This window comes from Talpa occidentalis, unplaced genomic scaffold (assembly GCF_014898055.3).
Source record: "Talpa occidentalis isolate TD23 unplaced genomic scaffold, MPIMG_talOcc4v2.1 talOcc4.7, whole genome shotgun sequence".
Lineage (NCBI taxonomy): Eukaryota > Metazoa > Chordata > Mammalia > Eulipotyphla > Talpidae > Talpa > Talpa occidentalis.
In genome coordinates, this window is record NW_023605083.1 from 70,536,445 (window position 1) to 70,561,629 (window position 25,185).

Here is a 25,185-nt window from a genome sequence, read left to right on the forward strand (position 1 = left end):
GTGTTGGTCAGTATATTGAGCAAAGAGGCCATTATTCCATTGCTAATGGGAGTGTAAATGCTACTATGGCTTTGGAAAACAGGCATTGCTAAGTAAAGTTGGATCATGCAACGAATCTGTTATTTACCAGTTCCATTCCTTAGTAGATAGATACCCTAGAGAGAATATTTCTAATGTGTATTAGAGGACATGTACAAGAAGGTTTGCAGAAGCATTATTCATAATGCCACATTAAAACAACCTAAATGTTTAGATAAATGAATAAATATGTAAAGTTATATAGTCATGCATTGCTGAACAATGAGGGAAATACCCTAAGAAATGTATCTTTAGGCAATTTTATCATTCTGTGAACATCATAGAGTGGAATTACACAAACTTAGATGGTATAACCTATTAGATACTAAGGCTTTATGGTATAGCCTATTTGGGACCACCATCCTATTTGCAGTCCATAGTTGACCAAGCATCTTTAAGTCACTCATGACTGTATTTGTGCAATGAAATATAATACAGCAGTGAAAAAAGAATGGTCACAGCTATACATATATATGTTAATAGGTCTTTAAAACATAATAGTCTATTTAGGGCCTCCCCTGGTGGCGCAGTGGTTGAGTGCTGGGCTGTGAAGCTGCCCGCGGGTTTGATCCCTGGCCACCAGCGAGGGTCCCACATGTTGCGCAGACTTCTGCTGCTGCACCTGCTGCTCCCCTCAGCAGTGTATTTTGTTGGTCTGCCTGTTCTGTTCCCCGCTCTGGCTCTGGTGAATTCTCTCATCCTCCTGCGCTTCTGACTGTACCCAATGCTTGTATAAATAAATAAATAAATAAATCTTTAAAAAGAAAAAAAGTCTGTTTTCTTCAATGTTTTTTTTTTAATATAAAGTTTAAGAACAGCCAACATTATATGATAAATTATTAATAATACATATTGAGATGGTTAAACTCTTAAAGAACTAAAGAAAGATTAACATAAAACTAAGTTGCTTCTAGAGCAAGACAAGAGAATGTAGTTGAGGACAGACATGCAAGAGATTTCTAATGTCTTGCTAGTGAATATCAAAATGTTTACTGTTCTGTAAATTGTATTGTCTTTAAAGTTATCTATTTCTGTATGAATGATACATTTTTATAATTTAAAAATGAAAGTTGAAAGAACTTTGCAAGATTATATCAGTAAAACTACTGGAGGCAGTAGAGCTTTGCAAGGAAACTGTCTGGACAGGGGCATTTGCAAAACTAGATACAGGCAGGAAATCAGAATTTTCAAGTCTTAAAATTTTTCTTAAAGGTTTATTTTGTTTATGCATGTATGCAAGAACTGGGGTGTAGGCCAGAGGTGCGGGAGGTGAGAGGATTCACCAGAAACAAAGTTGGGAGCAGAACAGGCAGATCTACTGAAATACACTGCTGAGGGGAGCAACAGGCGAGACAGGAGAGGTCGGCTGTGCCATGGTGGGTTAGCTCCCTGGCCGGGGGGATCTAACTCGTCTGGCAATACTTTGATAGCACTGAGACTTTAACCCCTGTGGCACCAGGGAGGCCCCCAAATCTTAGAATTTTTGAGACAGTTCATAAGTAGTGTCTCTTCTTTGGCAATTAAGTATTTTAAAGTCCCACTTATCAGAGGAGATAATTGAATGACTGGCAGTTCAGTCAGGCAAGATTAACATAAAGAGCTTTAAGGATGGGCCTCCCTGGTGGCGCAAGGGTTAAGACACAACCTATAAAGCTGTCCGCAGCCTTTGCAACATGAGCTTGATCCCCAGGCCGGCCAGAGAGCAACCCAAATGGCACAGCAGACCTCTCCTGACTCGCCCACTGCTCCTCTCAGCAGTGTATTTCAGTCTGTTCTGTTTCCCACTGTCTCTGGTGAATCCTTTCACCCCCCCACACCTCTGCCTGTACCCCAGCTCTTGTATGCATAAATAAATAAATCTTTAAAAAAAAAAAGAGCACTGGTCAGGTATTTTAGAAAATGCTCCTCATTTTGAGTTTGATATCATGATTAAACTAAGGTTATAAATTGGAAAGGGGGAAGGTTATGACAGAGGTAATGTGCCCTACTCATTATATAGTATTGAGGAGTACATGACTGTACTCACAGAACTGATTGTTAACAGTGTTATCCAGATGACTCAAATCATAATTTTTCATGCTAGAAATTTATCTGTATGGTAGCTAAACCTGGGATAGCTATAAGGCTTATTTGGAAAACAAGTAGAGGTACAGCCACTCTGTTAACTCTCACTGAGACCTACTGAAGGCAGCTAGTCAAACAGGTATTGGTTGTTTTGACCATTTAGTAGTTGTCTGTTTGGGAGCAAATTACCTAAGTCTCAGTTTCTTCATCTGTAAAATAAGAACAACACCGCTTCAACAAGTTGCTATTCTAGACTGAAAATATATACTACTATAAAGTACTTACCCTGGCACATAGTAAATGTTCAATGTTAACACCATTCATTCTCGTGTTGACTGTGGTAACACATATGTTAGCAGTGTTTGCCAAGTTGTGTGGTATTTTTATCTCAGAAGGAAGTCAAACTACAGTTCAGTTTATAAGATTTTTAAACTTTTCAAGTGTAGTAAAATATACTATCAGAGAGATGTTTAATGAGAGATTAAATATGTGGTTTCTTTCTTCTTTAACAAGTCTGCAATTGCTTTGCCATTTGGGCAGGGATAGAAAATAATCTTGAAGAGGTCCTCCTCATTGGCACAAGAATCATTTAAGCTAGGTTTCCCTTAGTTATAGAAGTATAATGAACAGACACCACTGTCTTGGGAAAGGGTTTAAGAAGACCTTTTATGTTGGAGAGGGAGGAAGGTGTAGGGTTTGTTAGAAAGGAGCCTATAAAATGTCCTCACCCAGTATTCTTGGCAAGGGCTCATAGACTGAGCTGGGACTGCACATGTAACTGAAGGCAATGACTTAGGATCTATAACTTTGGAGTCACAATTTAGGGCATTCTTGAAAGAACCTGGCACTAAAGAAGTAGGGTTCATCTTCCCTCAAAGAATGTGCTTGCCTCTTCCAGGATCAGACCAGGAAAAATATCATAACAGTAGTGAGCAAGCACCATCTTCAGGTTGTTCAGGACCAGGCCTTACCCCAGCAGCCCCAGAGAAAGATGAGAGGACTAGTCAGAATCACATTCCCTTGACACTTAGCATCAGAGCAGGATTTACTCTAGAATGACTGTGAAACTAGTATTTAATTGTTAGAAAATGGATTGCCTCAAGAGGAGGGCACTGGATTTATGCTACTGAGGTATACGAGCATACAACTAATTAATTGGGAAAATGAGAGGTATGCCTGTATTTCAGCCCTGTTTGTGGAAAAGTCTATGAATTATATAAGCTTTAGACTTCCCCATATCTGTTTTATTTGCTAACCTCACAGGTCTCTCTATAAAGATTACTAGTTTTAGAAAGTCTTAAAAGATAAAAGGGGTTTATTTTCAGCAGCACGGAAAGAACATGGGCATGGGGATACTGTGACACTTAACAGGGGAATAAAAAGTCCCATGGGATAAAGTGGGTGGCAACAATTATGAAGCATAGGGAAGCAGATTCAATTCCTGCTGCCTGCCACAAAGGAAGAATGGTAAGCACAGGGAGAGGGTATAGGCCTGAGAAGGAACCCTGGGACTGAGCAATCCCTTAAATTCAGTTTAGAAACACAAATTACCTGTAGATTTACCTGTATGTATTAAAGCAAAAATAAAAACTTTCTAGAGAATTAAGCACGGAAACACTACTATTGTGGGGCCACTCACCATCCTCACTAGATTGCATTTTAAACATTCTCTCCATTTTCACCATTACCCTAATTATGCCCCTCACTAGTTTTCAGTCTTCCTCTTATCTCCCCTACATACATTGGCCCATTCTATTACTGCTAGAACACAGATCTTTCTTCTGCTTAAAAATTGCTTCAGGATTAAAATCCAAATAATGTGTCTGACTATAAAGCCCTCACTGACCTGACTCCTGCAGAACTTGCTAGATCATCTCTGCTCCCACGCCTCTTCCACCTTACATCCTGTGTAAGCATATCTCTGAGATGTTAATCTTGCTATTTCCTGTTCTGTAACATTCTTTCCCACCTTTCCACTACTATATGTCTAAATCTTTTTTTTTTTTTTTTTTGTGGGACCCTAGCCAGTGGCTGGGGAACCAACCGGCGCTGCAGAGGCTGCGGGCAGCCTCTCAGCCCAGCGCTCAACCGCTGCACCACCAGGGGAGGCCCTCTAAATCTTTTCCTTCAAAATTGAGCTCAAAAGCTATCTCCTCAATGAACTCATCTATGACTTTTCCAGCTGTAAGTGTGATCTCCTAGGTTCCTAATGCACTTCACGTTGTGTCTTTATATATTATAATGTGGGTCAATTTTACTTTGCATTATAGTTATTGATATGTTACGTATTTTTTCAGTCTGCTTAATAGACCAGAAGCTCCTTTGAAATGAACAAAATTTGTTTTTAAGAAGTTAACATGTTACCAAACACTATATTTATATGAACCTGATTATTTATACTATTAGTATACATATTACCGCATACTCAGAGGAGGCTCTTAGAGGAAGCAAAGTAAATGAAACAAGTAGAGGAGTCTGGAACATGGTTTAGGGAAAGTAATATGTTGGATCAACAACAACTCTGTCAACTCACTGTGACTAGATTGAGTTATGTCTAGATTTACATTTTATGTTAATGTTTACAAAGGTCACCAATAATTAGAGGAGGGAGTATTTTTCCTTTATTTGACGGCAGCTAACATCTAGTTAATAATAAGATCAAGTCTTGTATTGAAATCCTAACTTAAACTGTAACTTAAATCCTTAGGTTAGAAATGCACATAGAGCTTTCCAAACCATAACAGACTTGCATTATTGCACTTAAATCTCAATGCACCCAGTGCCTTTTTCTAAATAAGCCCATCTGTCTTTTTACTAATATTCCAAGTTTAGTCTAATATGTTTTATGATAAACTTATAAACATGAACTTGGTGTAATGTACTTAAAACATCTTCTAAGACATAAGCCCTTTGGGCACTGCACATTATTGAAACAAATGACCCATCACAGGATAGAGGCTAGGATCAGTTACCTGCCTTTGACCAAGATGCCTACCTTTTCAATTCTACCTTCAAGGAAGAAAGATTGATGTGTATCCTTCAAAAGTAATTTAAACTAGAGATTAGCATAACTACAAGAACAATAATTGGGTAAATAATAAGCTATTTTAAATAAATTTAAAGCTCTGGGGCTTTGTTCTGTTTTCCTATAAAATAACATAAGAATATGCTAGTTTTGAAATGCACACATGGTGCAAAGATGAATAAGATGTAAGAATTATATAAAATAAAATATTAAAAAAATATTCTAGTTTCAAAGATTTTTTTTTGAGTTTGACACACAATGCACCAGATGTCTCTATGTGAATGTCCCAGTCACTTCAAAATGAAATGTTTGAAACCTAACAGCATTATCATCTCCCTCCATCCTGCTAATCTACCTGTTTCCTTTATCTAGTTAATGCAATATCCCTTCACTCATGTGCCCGAGTAAGAAAGAAACAAGAAATCATCTCTCTTCCTTCCATACTCCATACACACAATCAGCTCTCCAGTATGTGTATATTTTATCTTCCAAATATCTTACATTGGTCCCTCTCAGTGTCAATACCAATGTCAATGCCAATTTTTCTTGCTTGGATGACTACAATTGCCTTCTTACTGGTCTCCTTACCTAACCTCATTGTCTATCATCTATAAGGCAGACTTCTGTTAGAGAAATTTTTCTAAAAAGCAAATTAGATGTCACTCCTTACTCAATATTCTGCAGTGGATAAACTAATTTGCATGGCAAATCAGACCCTTCATGGTCTGATTTTTTATTTATTCTTTATTCATGGACTCTGTTCATTCATCAAGTATGTACTGATTCTATTTTGTGCCAGACACTGTTCTAGGTGTTAGAGATGACAGTAAACAAATAAACAAGTTTCATCTCTTATCATTTCCCACTCTCCTTCAACCCTTCCTTTCCACTGCTACCAAGTGTTCGTGGCATTTAAGAAATAGAGAGCTACTGGCAATCTACTAAAGATGCCTTGTTCTTTCATACAAACTTCTACTCATCCTTCAAATTTCAATTTAAATACTACTTCCTTTCTCAAGACCTCCCTGAATTTCCTGTGTACTTATGAATACTCATTTTTTTTTTGTATTTCTGTTTTCCACTAGATAATAAGTGCCTTGAGCACAGAGATAATGTCTTTGGACACATAGTTGGCAAAAGCAATGTCATTATTAAATGTAACAATAAGTGACTAAAGAGAGAGAGCTTTCCTCAATTATTCATTGTTTCTAATGATCAAATAACTTTTTCTTGATCTCCCAGAATTATATGCAAAGTTAACACAGCAGCTAGTACTCCTGATTATAACACGAGATAATTTTCAGAGATCCCTATGAATGTGAGCCTCAGAGGTTTTGTCATCTCTCTATTTGACATTTATTTCAGCGTAAGTTTACTTCATGAGTAGAATGCTGCCCTCTGTCCTAGGGCAAATTCCCATAATTAAAAATGCAAAGTAATAAATATTTCAAAATACAATGTACAACAACAACCACAGATTTTATGGAATAGGATATTACAACACTACAGAACTTCTTTGTTATCTTACAGACAATTCAAAAATGATGCAAGTTGTAAACTAACCTATTATGACTACATTTAAAAAAATTAAATCAGTATATAATTATCTACATACAAAGTCAGCCCTAACAATAGTTTAAGGACTACATTAAGACATTGGGGCTCCACTAGGTATATTTCTTTTGAGATAAATGCTATCTGATTTCCCCACTCATTTATTAAACATATATCCAAATGCGAATCAGGAAAACATTAGAAATATGTATCAACAGCAAAAATGAAAAGTAAGATATTTTAGCTTGACTCCTTCCCAATTAGACAGGTTGGAACACCAATGGTGACGTGAGGGGGTGGCCATCTGTCAATACATAAAGGACTTTGTGTGTGCACACAAAGACATTGCTCAGCCTACATCTGGCTCCTGCAGCCAAATTCTACCCTCTCTGAGGCAACTCCCACTGAAATATATGGGCATGAAGAACAGGGAAATAAATTTTTAAGAAGCCAGCTGTTTGTTCCATGGACAGTAGATGTATGAAAATCAGGACAGAATTGAGGTCACTTTTCCGTCTTTATTTATTTTTAAAAAGAGAACAAGGAGAGCCAAACAAAAGAGAATTTGAGTAGGTGTTAAGAGATCAGATGGCTCATGTTATTGTATAATCTTAGGAAATTCACTTGAATTCACATGCTTTTTTCCTCCTAATAAAGTCTTCTTCTCATCTTTGTATAAAACAAATCTAACCTGAAAGGCACATCTTAGTCCCACTCCACTGGAAAGCCTTCCCTTACTACTTCAGCTTATTCCTGTTCTTTTTCTACTTTAAAATACCCAGAAATTTAACATATATTTACAAACTGTTTCATATTGGCTTCCAGTAGTTTTGTGTCTTCTAGTTTCACATGGGTTATATGTTTCTTGACAAGAATAAAAGTAATAATGCTTTTACTCCAAAGTGTTTACTCTCTTTTGTGAGTTACCAAATCTATTCTTCACTTAAAAATAAAAAACAAACAAACAAACAAAAAAAACCCAAATCACAAAAACAGATGCATCTCAAAGATATGGCAACATAACGGATATTACAACTGATGAGTATTCAGTGAAGGGTTGATCTCCAATGCTCTCAATTTCTACTAACTGGGATTAGCCCTACCAAAAAAACGTTATTTATATAGCACAAGCTACAGCTCACTAGGGTTAGTGATTACCAGAGGGCATCAGGAGAAATCTCCATAAAATATCAAGTAGCCTGCACTACAGCATCAGAGCTTCTTACAATCCTCACTCACTATGGTTAATATCCAAGGTTTTGAGAAAAGCCACCTCAGCACTGTGGATAGGAATACATACTTTAGAACCAGATTGCAAACATTTCAATTCCAACTCTCTAACTTACTGGCCATTGGCTTATAAATTAGGCAAATTTCCTAACTTGAAAATTTTTTTCTAGTAAGAATGAGACTAATAATAATAGTGCCTACCTGATATGGTTGCTATGAGGATGAATAGAATTACTATAAGAAAATGGCTTAGGATAGTGCCTAGCATGTGTTCAACTAATTTAGGTGTTGTTGTTGTTATTATTATTATTATTATTGTTATTATTATTATTATAAAATACAGCATGTCCAATTGTAAAAGGTTGAAGAGGCCTCTTATGAAAATGAAGAAAATAAACATTTTTGCTAAAATGAGTAATTTTCTCTTTTACCTACCAACAGAAACAAATACCCCAGTTTCTATTCAGACCAAATTCTGGAAGTCTAGTTGACTTAATTCTCCTTTTTTGTGAGTCACCAATTCTATTCTTCACCTTTTAAAAAAAAAAAAAAAAAAAACAGATTCACCTCCTAGGGAGTTATTGAGCTGAATTTATATGCCAGTCACATTGTAAGTGGGTATACACACACACACACACACACATGCACAGAGAGAGAGCATTTAAATTTTCACAAAAATCCCTCATGTTACATATATTAATCTTATTTTACAGATAGAAACACTGAGGCTTGGAGAGGTCAAATATATTAATCAAGGTCATATACTTAATAACTGACTAAAGCAAGAATGGAATCTAAGTCTAGTAATTTCAGAATCCACTTCCTTTCTACCACATAACACTACTTGCCCATAATTTCCTTTTTCTCTTAACTCAACCACATATAATTTATAGCAGAGCAGAACATTAGAGGTGTTTCCTTATAGTTTACCCACATGTTCTTGCCAAAGCACATAGTCTGCAGCTTCCCATTTCTGTGCCTCTAGTTTCATGTCAATTTACTTCCTTTCTGGTAGTAAGATATACAGTGCTTAGAGCTGGATTTAGAACTCCCAAGCCTACCTTCTAATGACTTCCTCTAAGTAAAGCCTTTTAAATGTCTTTTTGTGATGCACTGCTTGCTCTGACAAATTGCCTGACATTCTGAAATAATATTGTTTCAAATATTTTAATTAAACATTATTCTGCAGTAACCCATAGGAAGGAATTATGGAACAATTTCAAAAATTTAATATGCCCATCCTTGCAGCCAAAGATAGTCAATAAACGAGGAAAAGGAAAGAAATAAAGGTTAGAAAGGTTATGAAGGTAAACTCATGGGAAGTATGGTGAAGAAACTGAAAGGCCAAACAAGCATTGTTAGAATCATCCAGATGATACTGAAATTATCCAGAATTATGACAGATACAGTGAGAGAGAAAAAGAGTGAGCCATGCCTAAGAAATCAGGGGTCTAATGACTTCCTCTAAGTAAAGCCTTTTAAATGTCTTTTTGTGATGCACTGCTTGCTCTGACAAATTGCCTGACATTCTGAAATAATATTGTTTCAAATATTTTAATTAAACATTATTCTGCAGTAACCCATAGGAAGGAATTATGGAACAATTTCAGAAATTTAATATGCCCATCCTTGCAGCCAAAGATAGTCAATAAACGAGGAAAAGGAAAGAAATAAAGGTTAGAAAGGTTATGAAGGTAAACTCATGGGAAGTATGGTGAAGAAACTGAAAGGCCAAACAAGCATTGTTAGAATCATCCAGATGATACTGAAATTATCCAGAATTATGACAGATACAGTGAGAGAGAAAAAGAGTGAGCCATGCCTAAGAAATCAGGGGTCGTGCCCAGGAGGAGGAACAGCTACAAGGAGGGTAACAGGATAGTCTGAGCTTCAGTGGAGATGGGGTTAAGAAGAATTTGTAGAAGACCTATGAAGACAGTAAGATATATATAAATATTACTATGTCTGTTTTTCCCTTCTCTTCAGCTTCCAAAACTCTCTCTCAATCCTCTCCTTACTTCTTTCTCCTCCAATGAAGCAGTTTTACCTAGAATTAATAATTTTCTTCTTCTCCAAAAGTCCTCAAGGCAAATGTGTTTGCAAAATCTTGTTCTAAAAGAAGTAGTAGACAGGGTCTCCCCTGGTGGCACAGTGGTTGAGCCCTGGGCTGTGAAGCTGCCCGCAGCCTCTGCAGTGCCAGTTCGATCCCCGGCCACTGGAGAGGGTCCCACATGGCGCGCAGACCTCTCCTGCCACCCGCTGCTCCCCTCAGCAGTGTACTTTGGTCCTTCTGCCTGCTCTGCTCCCCGCTCTGGCTCTGGTGAATTCTCTCACTCTCCCACACTTCTCACTGTACCCAGTGCTTGTATAAATAAACAAATAAATCTTTAAAAAAAAAAAAAAGAAACAAAATATCTACTGCTAAGTATGAAAGAACCTTGTCTGCTAAAGAGCTAAAGCTTCTTTTAAAACATTCCCTTATTTAAGCCAAGAATAATACTTTGAAACCTGCACTTTACTGAGTAATATGTACTAGGCATTTTATATACCTCTACTCTTTTAACCTTCATAACAACCCTGGAAGAAACTTAGGCTCAGAGAGATGAAACAACTGCCGAAAGCACAAAGCTCCTAAGTGGCAGATCTTAGATCCACACCCAGGTTAGACTGATTCTAAAGCTCATATCCCTGTATTACATAGCATTGCCTCTTGAGCTTTTAGAACTAGGGTCCACTAAAAACATTAAACGAGGTCAGAGAATAATTACTTTCAGTTTAATAGAAGGCAAATCCTTGGATGTCGGGGCACTGTTCTCCTAGATTAAGTCACCTTCAAATAGCATATTATTTTAAAGGTAATTTTCAGACAATTCCTGCTTACCCTAGTATTAGTACCCAGAAATATGCTGGTACACAGAGAAAAACTAGTCTTTTCTCTGCTAGTTAAAGAAATTAGAATATTAACAAGTTTAAGCCTTAGAATTGCAAAGAAACAGTCTCAGAGTTTTGATAAGAGGAAAAATAAACCAAAGACTACGTTTCCCGAAACGCCAGTGGCATGTTAATAAACAAAACAAGAACATTTCCACTGGAAATGTCTGGGAATAATCACTTCCAGAGAGCAGACTGCTTTCTCGATAATTTTTTTCCATGAAATGTAGAGAGATTATCAGAAACAAACTTGGTCACCCAGGTATCTGAAGAACTGAATCCATAAATTATATCTTTAAAATCTTGACATTAAATATAATATATAAAATGAGAGAATATAAGTATTTATGCTTCGTAAATCTATGGCTCCCCGCCCTCTTCATTTAAACCTGCTTGGTCTTTCAGAGCCTGAACCTTTTTTTTTCCCTTGATAAAATAAAATTAATTTCACCTCTACCTTCTGCCACTTACCTGTTACACAGTATGCTGAGGGCTCCATGTGGACTACAGTGACATGGCAGACAGAACCCAGAAGTGTGATTCAGGTAAAAGCCCTCTTTGCAGGTTTCACAGCTCAGCCCCTGATAACCTGGGTGACATTCACACTGTCCTGTGGTCTGGTTGCAGTGATTCGCATCCAGACTTCCAGCCACAGAGCAATTACATAAATATTCTGTAAAGGAAAAGAAGAAAAGAGATATTATTAAGATTTAATGTTTTCTTAACAAAATTAACTTATTTTTTCTTAATAAATGCTCATGACAACTTTGAAAGGATGAATAAAATTAACTGAAGTTCAAATTTATCTTCTGCTTTATTTAAATAGAGAACTATCTAGAATAAATTATATAAAACTATGTATTGTTTATCATTATAAAATTAATATCCTTCCTAGTACTCTTCATCTTCTAGGCCTCTAACCCTACAATCTAATGTGTGTGGGGATCTATATATTACTAGTTTTTCTGGATAGGAAAATTCCAAAGAAAGGACCTATCCCTATCTGCATGGTACCAAGAACACATGTGGAAATGACATGTTAAATAATAAATAATCCCATTGTATACGTGCAAAAACCTAAGGCTCCGATGGTTAACTGTGGTAAGTTACACATGTCAGACAAGACTGTGCTGCTACAGCTGAAATCATAGTAAGTTTTGCTCAAGAAATTAATGAAGAATTGAAACTTTAAGGTAAGGAAGTGATAAATAATAAAACCCAGATGAGAAAATTTATAGATTCATCATGATGAATGCATTAAAATCCATTAAAATTTGAATTTCTTTTCCAAATCAAAACCTTTAAAAAAAAATTTTCTTTAGATAACATTGCAAACAGTTCCTTAGATGAAAATATTTAGAAGTCTCTAGTCTTTGCCTTTGAATACAGTACATTTAAAGATAAATTAGGATTTGCTTTTGCATTTTATATAATCTTTTTTCAAGAACAAAGTATTTTCAACATAATTAACATAGTATCTATTAATATGTAGGACTTTGTAAACATGTGCAAAAATATGTAGCAAAATTCCACTGCACATATAACAAAATTTTACATATTTCAGGACTAGCTCCCATTCCAAAATAGCTATGAAGCTAGATTTTAAAAGTCCAGAGAAACATATGGTACATATTTCTGAAGAGGTAAGATACTGTATAAAAAGGCATTATACAAATAAATGTTTAGCTTGGACGAATGATCTTCAATGTAATTTTTGATGATTTTTTAAAAGTTACTAGTGACTAAAAATTCAGAACCTTCAAAAATTATAACAAAGTTTCCTTCTGTATTCTAAAAAAGAAAATTTACCTTCAATATTCTCTATGGCTAATTCTAAATGGCTAATCTACACAAGTCCAAATGAAGGATTTCATAAAGAAAGTGTAACTTGGCCCACTCTATACCAACTCTGTAGCTCCTAAACGTTTTCAGTTCCTAACTTTTCATGTCAGTTTATTATCCCCACTCTTCACACTTTTTCAAATTTGGACATATATTCCAAATGAATGTATATGTGTGATTATGTTAAATATATTTTAAGTTTGGACACTGAGTTAGTTACAAAACCCAGAGGAGAGTTCAGATTTCTTCAAATCCAAGCTTAGGAAAGAAATCAGTCTTCCATCTCAATAGATTCTTATTTTTACTATGTTTCATAAACAAGATATTTTTTGGACAGAGTTACATGTTTTCACATTATTTCTAGTTTCTGGTAGCGTGTGTGGTTTTTGTAAATAATGAAGCCACGTATGGTAGACTATAAACCTGCCCCTTGACCATTCTATGACAAGACCGTCACTCTATCAAAGATGACCAGAATGCTTAAAATAACATTTTTCTTCCAAATCTGGCAGAGTTTCAATATACAACCACTTCTTCCTGCTGGACCAATTTTGTCACAAGTTAAACTAACTAAATTATACTGGTGTGGGCAGAACTAGCTGAGGAAAAATGAACAGACCAAAAATCTCCATAAGAAGGACTAGGAATTTTATTATATTATTTCCTTACTAATACACGTCCATTGAAAATCTTAATTCATCTTCCCAGTGAATAAGATAATATTAGTAGTATTAATTTTAAAGAACCCAAACAATCTAAGAACACCGAGACTAAAAACAAGTTTGTTTTTAGTTCTAATGGCTAAACCTTCAGTACTAACCACGTTTACTGGTTTTTTATTATGTCTACAGAGCCATTTCGTGCTCCTTGGAATGATTTTTCTTCTCCACATATTCAAACCTATCTCCTATTTCAAGATTTAGCTAAAACCTACTCTTCCTTAAACTATCTCCATTGCCCCCACTATAATAACAGCCACCTATTACTGTCATATGACAATAATTTCAAGAAGCAGTAAAGTGAAGCAATTATGAGCACAGACTATAGAAGCAAATAGCTACAGGTTTAAATCCAGCCCTCTCTCACTTACTAACTTTATGAGCTTAGGCATTTTAATTGATCTTCTTGTGCCTTCATTTTCTCATCTGTAAACAGAGCATAATACCGTATCTGCAACATTCAGCCCCAATACATAAGCTAGAAATGGGTCTGGAATATTGCAATAATTAATACAACAGCTAGAAAATGGGGTAGCAGATGAAATAACATGAACACAATTCAGAAATCAGATTCATAGGCTAGAGTTTGTTTTACCCTGTTGACAAGATCTGAAAGCCGGGGTTTGGGTTTATTCCATGGCAGTTTTGGACAATATGTGAGAAACAGAATTAGAGTCCTAACATTTAGAAATTCAAGTTGTAGGTCATATAGGTAAAGAATAAGAAGTCATCCTATAAATGCCTGGCTCCTTAAATAATAAATATGGGTGTCTAATAATACAATAACGAAAATAGAAGGTTTTTCAATGTGGCTTCAGAGAAGATGAAAAGGAACAGCTTGGTACTATCACTCTAACAATAGTGGGGCAAATGGCAAATATTTGGCAAGAGAAACCACCCTAGTGCCAGAAAGGGGGTTGACAAAAATTCCAGATCATGTTAACATTCTCTCCCAAAACATATCAAGGACTAGAGCTGGCACATCTTTTTTTGTTTGGATGGCCTTATCTCAGTGATCAACCTCAAATGAAACAGCCCAAGTTAAAGGAATATATGAGTAATAGTAATAAATGTAAAGCACTATAAACACTCATTAAGTTGTATCAGGACAGGCAACTTGTTAACTTGTGAGTAAAATCTCAGAGCTTTCATAGTTCTTGACACAGCACAGACAGGTGTTAATGTAGAAATAGTGTAATTTACAAGAAGGCTGGCAATATGAAAAAGAAGAAAGGAAATTTCAGTGGGAAGGACCTATAGCCAAAGACAAGACATGAAGTACTGACTTTTTAATGAGGTAGAACCTTAGATGCTGGAGCAGCACAAAGGATTCTGTGACATGACTAATGGAAAGTCACTAGTGTGGATGTTAATGGGAATGAAACAATAGGAAGAGGACACGAAAAGCTAATCACAGACAAGTTTGAACAAAATGTCAAAAGCTCATTCAGTTGCCTAAGTGTAAATATGGAATAACGCTCAGTCATCTAAGTAGCAGGTTCCCTTTCAAAGTATTATAATTCTTAGGAAAACACTACAGAAAAATAGAGACAAGTAAAGTAAATGTTAACAGAGAGATCGCAATCTTTGCAATGTTTTTTTCTTCTATTTTGCTTCTGAAAAGCAATGAAATACAGTGACTTGAATCTTGCTGAAGAGTAAGAGACAAAAGTCTGATGCCAAACTTTGAAAATAGAAATACAAAGCCTAAATAAAATAGTCATTTTTCCTCTGAAAACTTGAATTTTTATAAGGAAAATTTTGATGTAAAAGTATCTAAAACAATCAATGCATTTTACTCACACACTGCATTTTTTTCAAGCATTCCTTAAGCAAGGGCCAAGAGATAACAATTTCAATACTTGAAAAAAGAGTAATTTTTCTTGGAAGCCCCTATAAGTCCCCCTCCCACTCTGTGAGCAAACAACCGTGCTGGTAAGCATTATCTCCTTGAACACACAAAGAACCTTTTCTAGCCTTTCATGTACCTGCTTTGCTTCATCTAACTTTTAACTAGCTCATGTCCCTGCTCAGTAAAAAATCTATATCTTCAAGAGAATTTTAATTGATATTTGGTATTTCCAGCTACTTTACACTAATGATGGGAGTTTTTAGAAAAATATTGTGACAGTATGTCCTAAAAGTCATATGTCCTTTGTCTCCATGCCTCTTTGAAATCCCAAGTGCTATAGTTAACTATGATGTCCAGAAACTCAAGCAATTTGGTACACTAGTGGGTTAGCCATTGGCAGATTAAAAAAAAAAAAACTATAAAAGCAGCAAATAAAATATTCCCATAAGAAAATTAAAAAACAATAAATATTTTCATATGTGTACATAAATATATACTTTAGTATCTCTATCAGAAGACCATGATCACTTTGTATATATCTAGAGCTCTGATAAACATTATTTATTCAAGTTCTAATTACAAAATGGTTATCGTAGCTATTAGAGTTAGAACCACAGTCTGATATACCTTTCTGACAAATTAAAATTAAAAACATTCATTGTATTATTTTTTATTGAAATAATGTTGGTATAAAACACCATAGATGATTCATACATACAAGAAATGTATGTCAGAAAGAAGTAGCTCTTTTCTTTACACACATGGTATAGCCATTATAAAAAAATCCACTGAAAGGAAGTAAAAAAGTCAATTGCACATTCAAAGGTAATAACTAATCACCTATTATAATGGCTATAAGTAACTTAAGAAGCTGAAAATATCATTTGCTAGCAAGAATATAGAGCAACTACAACTTCCAAAATTGCTGATATGAATGCAAAATTGTACAAATACTTTGCAAAATAGCTTGACAATTTCTTATAAAGTTAAATATAACCTTATCATGTGAACCAGCAATTCTACTCCTAGGTATTTATTTGAGAATAATGAAAACCTATGATCACACAAAAACTCATATACAAATGTTCATAGGAGCTATAGTCATCACCCAAATCTGGAACCAACCCTAATATCCTTTAACTGTGAACTGGATGGATCGGGGTACATCCTTTTGGAATACTATTCAGCAATAAAAAAGGAATGAACCATTGACATACAAAGACAGGAATCGATCCCAAATCATCATATAAAAAGAAAGAAACCAGATTGAAAAAGTTATGTATTATATGAGTCCATTTACATACTATACTGGAAAAGATAAAACCACAAGAGCAGAGAACAGATCAGGGGGTTTCCAGGAATTGGGAGGGGCTATCTACAAAGGAGTGGCACAGGGAATTTTGAGGGATAATGAAACTGCTTTATATCCTGATGGTGCATTTGTAGAAACTAGTAGAATTGAAAACCAAATGAACATACAAATTTTATTTGATGCAAATATAAAAATAAAAACTTTAAAAAAACTTGCATCTGAGAAGGCATAATCCTATGCCTCTGAATCATATGCAGTGTTACAAACTAATTTTGCCTCAATAAAAATAAATTAATTTTAAAAATAAAATTATAAATCAGGGGAAAAAATCTAGACATCTACAGCAGAACTGATACTACCAGAAGGGGATAATAGGGGGTAGGGAACAAAATATGGTAGGGGCCCATTGGATTATAGTGGAGGATTATAGAGATGGGTCTGGTGTGAAAACATACATCTGAAGAGATGTGTGAACATATACCCCTGATTCATATATGGTGTTTTATACCAACATTATTTCAATAAAAAATAATGCAATCAATGTTTTTAATTTTCTTTAAAAAAAAAAAAGATTTCATAGATTAGATGCTTAAATTCTGCTAGAGGGAAGCCTTAGCATGTCACAAGCAACTACTTTGGACAGACTGGCACTAAGGTCACATGTGACCCAACTAGTAACTCAGTTTTTTTTTTTCCCAAAAAGCAAACTTTACTATTAAGATAGTAAGAAGTGATTAATGCTTCAGCTGATATTTGCATAAGGGGCTGTAGAATAATTTAGGATCTAAAACATTATTTAATTGAAAGAAGTGGAGCCTCTCTTTTCCCTTTGGCTCCAACTTAAGTTTTATGTGGTAATTGCTCCTGTATAGAATGCTGGAGAAGAAGGAAAAATGAAAGATAAAGATGCATAGGATTCCTTTTTCCATACATTTATTTCCCTTTGTGTGCCATCATTAAGAATGCTACTCTATTTAAACAAAGACCAGGAAGGGGCATGGTAAGTCTGACAAGTGTCTACTATCTAGTTTATTCAACATAGAGCTTCATCCTTTTCACAATCCTAGGATAGAATCCATGAAAATAACATCTCTTCTGATTTCCAGGTTGAAAAGAAAAGGGAAAATAATTGTCAGAATCAAGAATAAGAATACTTAATTCAAACCTCAGCCTGTACATCAAAGGAATAAAATAAATCACCACCAATAAATTATATTACCTTGACTATTGGCCTGATCTCCTAAGTGTGTGGCATATTTATTTCAAAATGCCCTTTTCATTAGCCCAGTATTTCATCTTTGTAAGGTTAAAGCAATCTCAGAAAGGCCTCATTCTAGGCAAAAGAAATTATCAACATAGTTTTTATTTTTATAAAAGGCCTGACTCTAGCATAACACTGATACTCAGATTACAGTTCACATATATGTTATGCCAGGGTCGAGTCACAAATCTTTGCAAAGCTAGGAAACTTAATATTAAAGCTGATGAATTTCTTGAGTTAAACCAGACTTTGTAGAAAAATGGAAAAAGCTATACTTTTAAAGAAAAGCTTTAAGCTTTGCCTTTTAAAATAAGAATGAATCTATTACTATTCCCAATCACAATTCACTACTGCAAAAAATTGTCTAAAAAAATGTAAAAAATGATAAATGTTAAAATTTAAAAAATAGAAAAAAAAATTTCTTCTACTTTATGACAGATACATGGGGGGAGGGGGGAAGAGGCAACATGACACAGGTTTTTTAGAAAATTTTTTGGCTCACACTTAAGAGCCACATTGCTAAGTACTTATCCCTGGCTCACTGCCGGCCTTCCACACTTCAGAGACAACTCATCTAATTAGTGAGGCTAGATGACAAATTCTGGAAAAGGTTAGAACAACTAGCTTTTACTAAGAATAATAACAAAAACAGTATCAATTATTAAGCATGTATGACATGTATATCAAACATTAGGTAGACATTTTGCTCAGGCATAGGTTCTTGTCACTAACTGGCGTTGAAACAGTCAAATATCCATATATGAAAAAAATTTAACTTTGACTTAAGTCCCTTTAAGCACACGGGTGAGGACCCACAGTCAGGCAACCCATTTCATATCGGGGTTGCCCTGTAACAACTGTTTATAGCAATTTTATTCACAATCACTAAAAAGTTGATAATAACCTAAATATTCTTCAACCAGTAAATTGTCAAATAACATATAGTCCTTTTCATATCCTGTATTAATTTTTTACACATCATGTGTCTGATTTATTAAACTGATCTATTATTATACCACCTTCTGCTAAAAAACCTTTCAATAACTGTAGTTTTATAACACTAATATATTACTCTTCCTTACATTTTTTAGTTCTTTATAGCTATGTTTCCATCTGACCTCTATTTACATTTCCCCCAAAAAAGAGACTTGTAATTTTCCCAGTAATTTCACCTACTTTAAAAGTTAATATACCAAAAACTGGAAGCTTTATCCTAATTTCCCCATTTATGAGAACTGGTATGCCTTACCATTTATTCAGTCTTCTTTCATATTTCTCTATGAAATTTCACAATTAAAAAATATGTACATGGGACCTCCCCTGGTGGCGCAGCGGTTGAGCGCTGGGCTGCGAGGTTGCCTCTGCAGCACCAGTTCGTTCCCCGGGCCGCAGGTGAGGGTCCCACAAAAAACAAAACAAAACAAAACAACAACAAAAAAGGGCCTTCCTGGTGGCGCAGCAGTTGAGCGCTGGGTTGCGAAGCTGCCCGCAGCCTCTGCACCGCCTGTTCGATCCCCAGCTGCTCCCCGGCCACCGGAGGAGGGTCCCACATGGCCCACAGACCTCTCCTGCCGCCCGCTGCTCCCCTCAGCAGTGTACTTCAGTCCCTCTGCCTGTTCTGCTCCCCGCTCTGGCTCTGGTGAATTCTCTCACCCTCCAGCACTCTGACTGTACCCAGTGCTTGTATAAATAAATAAATAAATAAATCTTTAAAAAAAAAAATGTACATGAGTTTTACACATATCTTGTTGAGATTATTCGTAAACTTTTAATCAACAGTGGTAGTGGTGGCAGTGGTGGTGCGAAATGTGGTCTTACTATTCATTATCTCTTCTAATTAGTATTGATAAAACTTGTTAACAGGTTTTTGGGTATATATAGTCATTTTGATTAATCCTCTTATTATTTCTCAGCTTTTCCCTTGACTCTCTTGAGTAAAGTTTCTATTTTTAAGTTACATGTGATGGGGGATTAAGAATAGAAAAACTGGAAAGGAGATACAAGGTCAAGAACCTAACTCACACAAGGAGGTTGGGGCAGAAGAGATTAGCGTAATCCATTAACCCAGTTATAGAAACCAGGACCCTTAGGCATCAACACCCAGATCAGGAGGTGCAACACCCAGAAACTATCAGAGTGCTATAGGGAGTGTCAAGGGCACAAACCATCCACCTACAAAGATGAGCCCCTTCCTGCAGATGATAAAACCTAACGCAGCCCTCACTATGGGGCAGCACTCCATCTGCCCACCTGTGCCTATGCAGGTGCTTCCTTTCACCAACTCTCTCCCTCTGCAGGGCAGCAGCCTCCAGCCTGCCTGTGACCTGTACCATGCCAGGACTTCTCTTCACTGACCTCCCTCAGCAGAGGCAGCTCTCCTCAAGGCCGCCTGCCTACAATCACGCAGGCCTCTCTCAGCAAATCTGTCCCTTTCCGGGCAGCTCTTCCTGCCCACTTGCATGTATGCAAGTGTCTTTTACCATCCTGTCCCTTTTCTAATAAACCTGCTCTTTAAATATAACTACCGTCTCTGTCTTGTGGAGAAACTCGCCTGGGGAACTCGCCGTGTGCCACTGAAACGGGAGCTCTGGTGAAACCTTTCCCAGAGTGAACCCAAGGACCAGCACCCCACTAACTCCAAAAAAACCCGATATCACACGGAATGAGGTCTTCTATTGAAGGTCAAATCTTACTTGACTAACAATAGATATAATTCCAGATTTCCTAAAACACAATAGTTTGTTGGTAAAATAGAGTAAATCATTTCCATGCAACTGATTATATTAATCTCTCAGTAAACTTTATAATTAATTACTATAAAAGTAACTATCATTTACTATTATTACCTTCAATGGCTCATCCTTTGTCAGACATTTTACTTGCGTGAACATTTAGCTTCATAACAGCCTTGCAAGCATTGTCTATAAATAGAGAAACTAGAACTTAAAGAAACTAAGTACTTCCCCGAGACTACAGTTACAGTTAAGTGATTGAGAGAGCATTCAAATCCAGATTTATCTTACTCTAATGACCTTTCTCATTACATGTCGGCCACAGAGCTTGCTTTCTTAAAAAGAAGGAGAAGAGAAGAAGAGGAAGCAGGGAAGAGTAGGGGGAAGGAGAGGGGAGAAGAGGAGTGGAGCGAAGAGAAAGGGAGGGGAGCGCTCCAGGCCACAGCAGGAAGAGATCAATCTCTGAGGCCCAGTTACCAGGGTTCAAATACTAAACCACTGTTTATAAGCTCTATGATCTTACATTTCGTGTCATCTGGGTAAAGAGTGCTCATAAAATCCCAGTAATCCCACCTACTCTAAAAGTTAATATACTAAAAACTAGGAAGCTTTATCCTAATTTCTCCATCTATGAGAACTGGTATATAGAGATAGTCTAAGAATCAGAGGAGGCAAGGCCAAGGAAACACCTAGCATAGGGCCTTCTCTTCCTCATTCCACATTTTTATTATAAGCAATCTTTTTAGAAAAGCATTTTTAAATGCCACAGATTGGAAAGAATGGAGAGCTGGAAGGGATCATCAGACATTCCTGAACATACCTCATTACCCTAATATCCACTAATACCTTAATTTTGCAGCAACAGAACAGAAAAGGTAAGAAAGAAAATCTCTAGTACATACTGCCAACTGCCTCTGAGCTTGGAACTAGATAGGCCCCATGTCTCTGTTTACAGAGGGCGGCTGAGCCATTTACAGGCTAGAATTATTTGCTCGTTCTAATACCTGGAAAATTAGTTCAGAGACAAGTGCAAAAGAGAACAAGAAGAAAGGTCAATTTAAAAACACTATCCTCAGGTACACAGTGATGTAACCGAGGACTGTTTACTAAGTAATTTTCAATAAAGAGATTGTTGGTCCCACATGTGATAGTTTAAGAGTCATTTCCAGTTTGTCTTTTTTTTAACTGTATTTTTTTTGAGGTAGCAAATGGTATACAACACTGCACATGGTTCTGAGGTATAAGGTCCATACCTCTTCAGATGTATGTTACCATACCACACCTACATATGTTATTAAAAGCATGGTTTGAGGCTTACTAGGATAAATATGTATTTGAAGACAAAATTATGCCACACAATCTAGGAAAATACATGGGAAATCTGGCTCCAGGCCACAGTAGAAAGAGATCAGTATTTGAGGCCTAAGGACCTGAGTGAGAGAAAGAAAACCTATTTACCATGATTGCAGCAAAGACTGATGGGGAGGAAGAGAAGGAGAAAATATGTACCTCAGGGGTTCTCAATTTGTCTCAGGAGTTTGCTCTTCATCCTACCTGGAATGATTCTCCAAATAAGGCCCTAGTACCAACTGTTTCAAAATCACCTGGGGAGCACAGCAAAGCACAGCAATAGACATTTCAGGTGAGGGACACCTAGCAATATGTATTTTTTACAAGCTTCAAAAGTGCTTCTGGTGAACCTAAAAAGTTTGCCATAAGTAAATTCTTGATGTGAGCAGAGTTGGACTTCAGAAGTAAAAACGAAAACAAAAATGGAAACAATGACAACAGCAACTACCTCTATTACTATTTATTAGTTGACTGCCTAATTTTTAATCTATCATTCTAACACATAAAACTTTCAAGGAATCTGTGACATAGGTACAAGGTGATAGAGAGAATGAAATAAGCAAACAGAGGCACAGAGAAATTAAGTCATTTATCCAACTCAGATGAACATCAAGATGTAACTTGGATTACATTGTCCTTAGTAACAGTGTGAAGGGGAGAAGAAGAGAGGCTACTGGAAGCAATAGATTTATTAATAAATATTACAGCAGTCTAAGCGAAAATCTGAATTTGGGCAGTGTAACTCACGCCCAAAAAAATTATTTCAACAGGGCCTCCCATGGTGGCGCAGCGGTTAAGCGCTGGGCTGCGAAGCTGCCTGCAGCCTCTGCAGTGCTGGTTCAGCCAGCGAGGGTCCCACATAGCCCGCAGACCTCTCCTGCCACGCCCACTGCTCCCCTCATGAGTGTATTTTGTAGGTCTGCCTGTTCTGTTCCCTGCTCTGGCTCTGGTGAATTCTCTCACCCTCCCGCGCTTCTGACTGTACCCAGTACTTGTATAAATAAATAAATAAATCTTTAAAAAAAATTATTTCAGCAAATATGCAGCTATCTGTCTGTATATTATTCAGTGAAATTAAGTGTGCTTGCTTTCTGAATAAACACAGCAAGGTAAAAAATATACCTGTCTGAAATAAACCCACAGATTTATGGTCAACTAATCTTTGACAAAGGAGCAAAGACTATGCATTGGAGCAAAGAAAGTTTGTTCAATAAATGGTGCTGGGAAAACTGGGTCGCTACATGCAAAAGAATGAAGCTTGACCACTACCTCACACCATACACAAAAATCAGCTCAAAATGGATTAAAGAATTAGACATAAGACCTGAAACCATAAAATACATAGAAGGAAATATAGGCGAAACACTACGTGATTTGCACATCAAAGACATCTTTACAGACACATCACCCAAAGCAGTGATAGTGAAGGCAAAGATAAACAGATGGGACTACATCAAATTAAAGAGCTTCTGCACAGCAAAAGAGACAATAACAAAAACAAAGAGAAACCCCACCAACTGGGAGAACATTTTTGCACCCAACACTAATGATAAAGGACTGATCACAAAAATCTGCAAAGAGCTGATGAGACTCAACAACAACAAAGAAAATAATCCAGTCAAAAAATGGGCAGAAGAGCTAAAAAGAAACTTCTCTGAAGAGGAAATGCAAATGGCCAACAGGCATATGAAAAAATGTTCAACATTACTTGTCATCAGGGAAATGCAAATCAAAACTACCATGAGATACCATCTTACACCAGTGAGAATGGCACATATTAAAAAAACTAGCAACAACAAATGTTGGCGAGGGTGTGGAGAAAAAGGAACTCTTCTGCACTGTTGGTGGGAGTGCAAACTGGTCCAACCACTGTGGAAAGCTGTGTGGAGATTTCTGGACCTACTAAACAGAGCTTCCATATGATCCAGCAATTCCACTCCTAGGTATTTACCCAAAGGACACAGAAACATCAATTCCAAAGAACACCTGCACCCCTATGTTTATAGCAGCACTGTTTACAATAGCTAAGCTTTGGAAACAACCCAAATGCCCAAAAATAGATGACTGGATCAAGAAGATGTGGTACATATATACCATGGAATATTACTCAGCATTCAAAAAAGATAAACACATGCAATTTGCAGCAACATGGATGGCGCTGGAAGGGATCATGCTCAGCGAAATAAGCCAAAAAGAAAAAGAAAACTACCGGATGGTCTCACTCATAGCAGGAATCTAGAAAACTTAAATAAGGGACCAGGAAAATGAATAACTATAAGAAAGTGAAAATCAAAATCAACAAAAAACTATGAACCAGAGACACTTTTAGGGGGGCAGGGGCGGGAGGGGAGGGATTGGGGTCAGAATGGGGGGGCTGCAATTGTATGGGGAATATAACAATAAAATTTATTATCTTAAAAAAAAAAAAAAAGAAATCAAAAAAAAAAAAAGAAGGCTACTGATTTTTGTGTGTTGATTTTGTGTCCTGCTGCTTTACTGAACTGGTTGATTATTTTGAGTATTTTTCTGTGGAGTTTTTGGGGTTCTCTATGTATATTATCGTGTCGTCTGCAAATGGTGATGGTTTCACTTCTTCTTTCCCTATTTGGAGTCCTTGTATGTCTTTCTCTTGTCTTATTCCCCTGTCCTCTACCAAGTTTAGAGATAGTTTGACATTGATCATTTCCATTCATGATTTCACTACATGTGGATTTTTGCAGAATCAATAAATAGGATTATTTTACACTATTAAAACTTCATAAATATCATCCTGCACATACCATTTCAAACTAACTTGATTTATTCAACATCATGTTTTTGAGAATTACTTCTGGTTTTACTTGTATATCTAGTATATTCTTTCTGACTGCAAAGTATTTCATTGTGTGAATTTTCCATATATTATTTTTCCTTGTCTTGTGGATGGACAGATGGTTTCAGTATTTTCGGCATTGTGAATAATGTTGAAAAGAGCACTTTTGTACAACTCTCCTTGTTCACGTGTGTGAGTTCACATATGGTATAAAACTAGAGCTGGAATTTGCATTGTATGGGTATTTGCATTTCACTAGATGCTGTCAATGATTCTCCAAAGTGGTAATTCCCATTTACATACTCATCAATATCACATGAATATTCATACTTCTCCACAACCTTACCAATGGGGGCACATTCAAGGATTATTGTATGTAAATTTTATTCATCAAAAGAATATGGAAAGTTGCCAATAAAAATA

At 36.4% G+C, this 25,185-nt stretch overlaps 1 protein-coding gene across 1 annotated transcript in view; it reads right to left on the reverse strand.

Moving 5' to 3' along the window:
• MEGF9 (multiple EGF like domains 9) overlaps positions 1 to 25,185 on the reverse strand; it is an 84,044-nt gene that overhangs the window by 28,738 nt on the left and 30,121 nt on the right. Inside the window, exon 2 of the mRNA XM_037493352.2 lies at positions 11,354 to 11,555. Coding sequence (XP_037349249.1) covers positions 11,354 to 11,555 — 202 coding nt within the window. The remainder of the gene's footprint in view (positions 1 to 11,353; positions 11,556 to 25,185) is intronic.